Here is a 7,161-nt window from a genome sequence, read left to right as displayed (position 1 = left end):
TTCATGTTCCCCAATTGAAACACTACAAAAGTCACCAAAATATAAAGAGTTTGCCTTTAATAGGGGGATTCAACAAGAAATGTGACATCACTGTTACAGAGTACAATGTTTTCTTTGCAGTGAACAAGCCGACAACAGAAGGAAACTTTGAGAAATACAGTTTGTCTCATTTTTCAAACCACGTTGCTGACCATACAAAAAAAAGAAAAAAGAGACATGACAGGCACTTTATTTAAAATCAACTCGCTGTATGCACAATTAGTATTTAGTGAGACAGGTAGTTTATAACTGATTGTGGTCCCCGCGATCTATCAATGGACTGATGACGGAACAGATGATGTTAAAATGGGACGGATGAGTGTTAAAAGAAATGATGAGACGCTAAAGAGGTCAAATGTTTTTATATCCATCTTAAAAACTAAAGCTTTCTTTTACTAAGACCAACACTAAACTGAAAACACCAGGATCGGAATACATTGTGAACACAGTAAACATAAACAGAACTGGTTTAGATTGACTCGGTTTAACTCCTCCATTGGAGGGATGCATCACGTTTCTGCATTAAAACCACTTTTGACTAAAATCTGAGGACATGCACGGATATAATGCCGCATTTATAACCTTTATTAACTGTGGCCGTTTATCAATATCTGTCCAGTCACTTGCTCTGACTTTTTTTTTTTTTTTATAAAGCAGAGGGATGCAGCGGCTTCAGGTCAGATTTCCTGATACAGCGACAACTGTAAAAGTATTGAAATCTCAGTATTATAACAGTAATATTTACCGTTCACGGAGGCAGAAACACTTTAAAAGATGATAAAACGTTCTGTAACAGTTCACGTCTACATTACAGTAGAAGGCTGAAATGTTGTTTTTTTTAGCAATTTTTAAAATATCATTCTCAGTTCAAATCCAATTAGTAAGAATTACTAATGACCCTTAACCAAAAGCCAAAAATTGAGAATTGTCCTAAATGATTTGGAGTGTTTTAACTTTACCAAGAGAATCAGGTGGAGAGGAGTACAATCAGGATAATAAACTCTAAACTCAGCAGCTGAAACTTTTAGAGGAGAATCACATTAACTTTTAAGATACAAGTAATCTCTTCCTTTTACAAGAGAAAATTAAACCGTTGATAACATGATAGTCACCTGAATTTAAGTGTGTATTTTGGTCAAAACCTCTTTAAAATTCGTCTTTGGACGATTCTTTTTTTGTTGTTGTTAAAGGCGGCATTTTGAACCATTTTCTGATATTCAAGAAAAAACAAAAACCAAGTCATGCTCTGCCAACAAACAATTATGAATGACGTTTTTCTTGCAAATACTTCCATCCACCTGGTTCTTCAGTTTGGTAAATTAAACAGTTAAAAGTACTTTTAAATATTTGGCCCAGAACCTGATACCCACTGAAGGGTAAATAAATACAGACCTGAAGTCAGTTTGAAGATGAAGTATTTCAGGCAACCCTGGTGAAGTTCCTTGAGACGTTTCAGACCAAATCTGGCTCACTTCTGCTAAATGCCTTGAACACAATAACCTCCAGGCAGGACTTTAATCCACCGACCGCAACAGAACATAAGTGGAAAATCTCAGAAGTTAATTTCACTACGTTAAAAACCAGCTTGGTTTTTAAGAACAGGACTTCTGAATGTGCGCCTACCAAACCGAACCAGTACCCGGCCGGGCGCCTGGAGCAGATTGTGAACAGTCTAAAGTGCTTATGGTGTTTGCAGCAGATTGACAAGTAGTTCTTTGGATGTTGGGTGGTTTAGGACGGATGCAGAAGCTCTAACAGGGCTCCAACCGCGCCAAAGTAACCCTAAAAACAACCACAAAGAACAAGGAAGTAGTCAGAAATCACAGAGACCGTCAACGGAACAATATTTCTGGTCTCTGAAGGGGAGCGAGGGTTGGAGTTACGTACCTCATGCCGAAGGAAGAGCGCCTTCAGCTGGCCTTTGGACCAGTAGTCCATGGCATACGCCAGCAGCTTCATGGAGAGGGTGTTCACTCTCAGGAAGTTCCCAACAAACACCACCCGCTCGATGTTCTTAAGACGAGAAAGAGAACGAGGATGGAATAAGAAATATTTTAAAATGTTAAAGAGAGGCTACTTCCACAATAGAAAAATCTTTTAAGGCAGTAAATACATTTCAGTTGGGATTTTTTTTCTAGACAATATCAAGAGCATTTAGAGCTGCAACGATTAGTTTATTGTCCGAATAGTTTTCTGTCCAATTAATCCATTAATTGTTTGTTTTGAGTCTTTTTTTAATGAAAAAAAAAATACCCAAACTCTTCTGAGTGCGTGTTCCTTCTCCTTGTGTGCAATTAAGATATGAAACCCAGAGGAGAACTATTGACGTTGAAGACTGCAGCGTCTGATAGACACAAAGATGAGTCTTAAATTATCGACAAGGCTTTTCTAAACATCGAATCAGATTTTTAAAATGAAAATTTGACACATTGAAATCCGTTTTTTTTTTTAAAACAGAAATGTTGAGACAGCTTTTAAAATGAATTTTTGCAAAAGCTTTTTTAAAACATTTGAAAGTGAAAATAAATAAATAAAATTGAAGCACTGAAAGTTTTTAAAATATGATCTGTTCTGTCAGTATTGGACAGAATGACGTCGGATCATTTAATGCGTTTTGTTTATATTCATTTTTATCATCTAATTGCATTTTTCCCTCACCGGCACTGTTTAAATATGTTCTTTAAATGGAAAAAAAAAAAACATTTAACCACTGATTAAGGAATGAAAATCCGGAACATGTTCCTGTTGGATCAGATAAGATGTTATTATTCTGTTTCTACTCTTGTGAGCTGAACGCCTCCATCTTTGGAGACATAAGACTCGTGGACGAGGCAGGTGACCTCCTCTACGCCTTCATAGCCCTGTACAATGCTGCTTGATCAAGACGCCACAAGGCAGCACCGTAAAGAGGCTGAAAGCAAAGAGGAAACGGACAGCGGGGACAATGGAGGGGGAACAATTCCTTCTACTGGTTTATCTAAAGAAAGTCTTCCCAAACCGTTTTGCAGCATCATTGTCTAGATTCGAGATGTTCGACGGACGTTACGACACAAACAAAACATCCTTCCCGGTTCCCGCCGTGACTGACCTCATTGACAGCGCACATTCTGGTGATAGAGCCGATGTTGTTGGTGATGGTGACCAGCGTCGCCCGGGCCAGGTCCTCTTTAGACACAGACTCCCTCTTTTCTTTGGACATCATGTTGCCGAAACTACAGAATCAAAACAGGATTTATTTTGATCACTTAACTCTGTCTGAGGTACAACGTTGCACATCATACAGTTCATCTCTAAAGGACCGAATAAATCTGAGTAAATTACAATATTTGGCTGAATATTGTCAGCTGCATTGCAACTGCAACTCAAACACCAATGGCTCTTGGGTTTTTTTCAGAAGTAAATTGAACACAGTTCTGGTTTAAAGCTCTATTTAAAGCTGGACTCCAGGAAGAAGAACAGAAGCAGCTGTAAACCGCACCTTGAGGCCACAGCCCAGCCCGGCAGCCCAAACCTCTCAAAGTTTCCTCCGTAGATGTCCCGGACCAGCTTGTCCACACGGGTGCTCTCCCCTTCGGAAGCCATTTCGAGAGCTTCCTCGAAAGTAGAGCAGCCAGTCAGCAGGCAGCACAGGCCCAGGAAGGTCCCGCCTCCGAGGCTGTCGACACACACAGATAAGACGACAGGTAAACCATCAGGTGGGCCAATTTAAGGTCTGAAATCACAGGTAAAGAGACGAGTTCAAGCCAAAAGTAAGACTTCGGAACGGTTAAGTACGCGATACAGACAGAAGGTCATTGTGTTGAAGGACAACCGAGCCTTCATGAGTCCATTTCGAAGCCACCAGACAGAGAAATCACACAAGAAAACAAACCGGTGGAGGAGGAGAACAAATGTACCTAAAAAATAACGAGAAAACCTTCGGATCAACTGACACAGTTTAAACTTTAAACCCGTATCAAAATAAACATTTTGTGTGCAATCACAAGCAAACAGTCGGTAAAGGAGGTGGTTTGGTAATCAATAACTTATTGGCTGCACCTTATTGCAAATCCCTGCATTTCATATCATCCTGTGTTTAGTTTACAAGTGTCACAATACATGTTTATTTATTCATGCTCTGTTTTTGCACATCATTTTAATTAAAATAAGACTGAAGAAAATGATCTAACCTTCAAACTGCATCTTTAAACTCTCAAATAAAGGTCAAACGTTGTGTCTTTATAGTCTGACTTATGTACCAAACTGCTTTGTAAGAAAAAAAATGTTTTTGCACAAACAAGCAGGAAGCAGCAACACTGACAAAAAATACGAGATATAACATCTGCACTCTGATCTACACGTGTCTACTGCCAGCTTCGGTCGTCCGAGTAGTCATTACCTCGTCCCAGTCACTCGTTTGTAGTTGTTCTCAGAGTAGACGGCCAGGATACTGACCCCGGACCCTATGTTGACCAGCAGCAGAGGATAAGGGTTCTCCAGTGTGTAGGGCCTCTGGACGCAGTGGTCCGGGTCCGTGGGGTTCTCGAAGTAGTAGCACTCCGAGGGGCCGCTGGACATCACCGAGTCGATGTACAGCACCCCCCGGATCAGACAGTCCAGCTCGTCCAGCTTGTGCAGCTGCAGGTCCGCCATCTTTTATTTGAGAGGGAGAGAGGGAGAGCGAGAAAGAGAGAGAGAGAGCAAAAGAAAGAAAGAAAGAAAGAAAGAAAGAAAGAAAGAAAGAAAGAAAGAAAGAAAGAAAGAAAGAAAGAAAGAGCGCTCACGATTACCAACAGGATGTAGTCGGGAGAACACAGGAGGCCGGAAACTGGGGGAGGAGGGGGAGAAAGGGGAGGGGTCACAAAAACAGGAACTATCATTTCAATTCAATAGAAGTTGATCTCGCTAAAAAGAAAAACTAATGATCATGTGTCTGCATCCTCTTGTGACTACAAGTTACAACAATTCATGTGATTTTTTTTCTTTTACCTTTTTTAGTAGGATTTTTTTTTTATCACATTTACAAGGTAAAATTAGTGTTATAATCATAGTCATGACTAGGCCAAGTACAGTAACTGATGTTTTACCACGGTCAGCTGTGAAAATGATGCAGAAAATTAATCTGCTTTGACTTCTCACCCACTGTTCAAGTGTTTTTTGGATCAATACCGGATGCTGCAAACATGTTATGACCTCACAAATGTCTCACTTCCCTTTCTTGTGTATCTTCACTGCCTTTGAAGACAAACAAAGAAAGCACAACTGCAAGACCCACCGTGCGGAAATCGGACTCAAACTTGTACGCCCCCCCTCCGGTGGCGCAGAGGGTGGTGTGGAGGCTGGAGAAGTGCTTGTTGCGGCCCATCTGCAGGAAGGCCGGAAGGTCGTGCGTCGGGAAGCGGATGAAGTGCAGGTTGCCCGTCCGGCCGCACAGCGTCAGGTCCTGCAGCTCCAGGTGCACGTCCCTGATGCCAGTCTTGCCGTAGGCGGTGTTGGAGGTCAGGTAGCGGCGGATGCTCTTCAGGTTCTCCACCTCCTCCTGCTCCTCCTCTGCTGTGATGTCTTTGGGCTCAAAGTACACCAGCTTCACCAGAGTGCCTCCGATGTCCATCCCAAACCAGGGAAATGCTGCATTATGTGAGATAATAATAAACGAAAAAAAGCTGTTTAATTACATTTTGAACCCCATACCCCCCCCATTTTTTTTTCATTTTGTTGAAATAATAATAATAATAATAATAATAATAATAATAAGCACATATCTTCAATATGTTAATGCTTTGTGACCGTGGGGACTAATGGAGAAGATGTCTCAGTGTTGGCCCACATTATGGTGAAGCAGCTTCATCCCGAGGAGCAACAGTACAGAGTGTACCGCGAACGCCATCTTGTTGCAAAATAGATTGTGGCTATTTACTGCCACGACAGCTCGCCGATATTACACTGAGTAGTATGCCGAACTGATCGTACATTTAGGTGTCATCCCAGTACATGTCGTGGCTATTTTAATTTATTTTTAAAATGAATTTATGCCACACCACTGCGGGATTTTCTTTCTGCATTTGCACCGACTGCCTCTTGTGGGGAACGCCTTTCATTTTTGTGTCCATGCAATGGTCCTTCACCCCCCCCCCCCCCAGTAAATACACTAAGCCCACGCGAGCGACGTTAACACCTACGCGGCCTCGTTTTCTTCACCGAGTCACTGCGATGCCTCGCCGTCGAGTTGGAGGTCCCCCGGTCGGATGCGGATCTTCCTGCGGGTGCAGCTGCCTCATCGCCGGGCTCGTTTCTGAAGCAACCGGGCATCTCCTTGTTGGACCGCGGCTGCTTCGAGGGCGTTTCGTCTTCGTCGATAGTATCATCGTCACGCTGGTGGCCATTGAACGCCATTGAAACGACTAATTAACTACACACATGCTGTAGGTTCAGATGTGATAAATCAATAAACGTCAATGATTTATGAGGACAATGAAGTCCGAGGCTTAACGAGCTAGCTAATTAGCTAGCTAAGTAGCTAACGGTCGTCTCCAAAGGCTCGGCTACATGTCCGTTTTATGTTCGCTGTCAACATCGAGGTGGGCGGGACCAGCAAGTGATTGAAGGACGCCAGAACCAATCAGAGGGCGAATCTGCCAGCTATAAAAACGGTGTATAGAATGAGGCTGATGTCACTTTTTCTTGCTATTAAACCACATTAAAAAAAAAATGATGTATGCTTGGAGAGCAAAGGTGAAATATGCACATCTTTTAATCCCAAACAAACATGACTAAATTACACTCATTTCAAAATGTGTAATGTCCCCAACAAATGTGTTTTTTTACAATAAGTACACAATTAAATATTGGCTTCATGATATGTAAAGATCATACAGTTAAGGCAGCTAAATCTCGCTATCATCTTTCCAATACTAACAGAATTACTAAGAATTTCTGTGCATATTGCGAGTTGCAACTATTACTAATGAGTTATTAGTAATAGAAAACATGCTTCAGATTTAAAAACATCCGAGTAGGATAACAGTGTATTTTACACTATAATTAACCATGATTTCTTTTTGAACCTTCTTTTCATTTTTTATTATATTTGCATTCAGCTCTTAATTTCTAATGGGCAATTTTTTTCTTATTTTCACATTATAA

General features: G+C 41.3%; 1 protein-coding gene across 2 annotated transcripts; it reads right to left on the bottom strand.

The window, feature by feature from the left end:
- Nucleotides 1-40: 40 nt before the first annotated feature.
- pank2 (pantothenate kinase 2) lies at nt 41-6,594 on the bottom strand. 2 transcript variants are annotated; one of them, XM_069711752.1, is made up of 7 exons: nt 6,198-6,594; nt 5,294-5,646; nt 4,418-4,671; nt 3,551-3,694; nt 3,128-3,251; nt 1,927-2,052; nt 41-1,821 (listed from the first exon to the last, which is right to left on the bottom strand). In XM_069711752.1, exons 1-7 carry the CDS (start codon nt 6,409-6,411, stop codon nt 1,771-1,773), a joined length of 1,266 nt encoding a protein of 421 aa, XP_069567853.1. In that variant the 5' UTR covers nt 6,412-6,594; the 3' UTR covers nt 41-1,770. The 2 variants fall into 2 exon arrangements, with proteins under 2 accessions (XP_069567853.1, XP_069567852.1); XM_069711751.1 differs by having other exon boundaries at nt 3,518-3,694; nt 6,198-6,593.
- Between the last annotated feature and the right edge of the window lie 567 nt (nt 6,595-7,161).

Source organism: Brachyistius frenatus, unplaced genomic scaffold, assembly GCF_029030835.1.
Source record: "Brachyistius frenatus isolate BFR_SWC_R1_liver_20210118 unplaced genomic scaffold, ASM2903083v1 Contig_102, whole genome shotgun sequence".
NCBI lineage: Eukaryota > Metazoa > Chordata > Actinopteri > Embiotocidae > Brachyistius > Brachyistius frenatus.
Note: the sequence above shows the minus strand (reverse complement) of the source record. Positions and strands in the feature narration are given on the sequence as shown.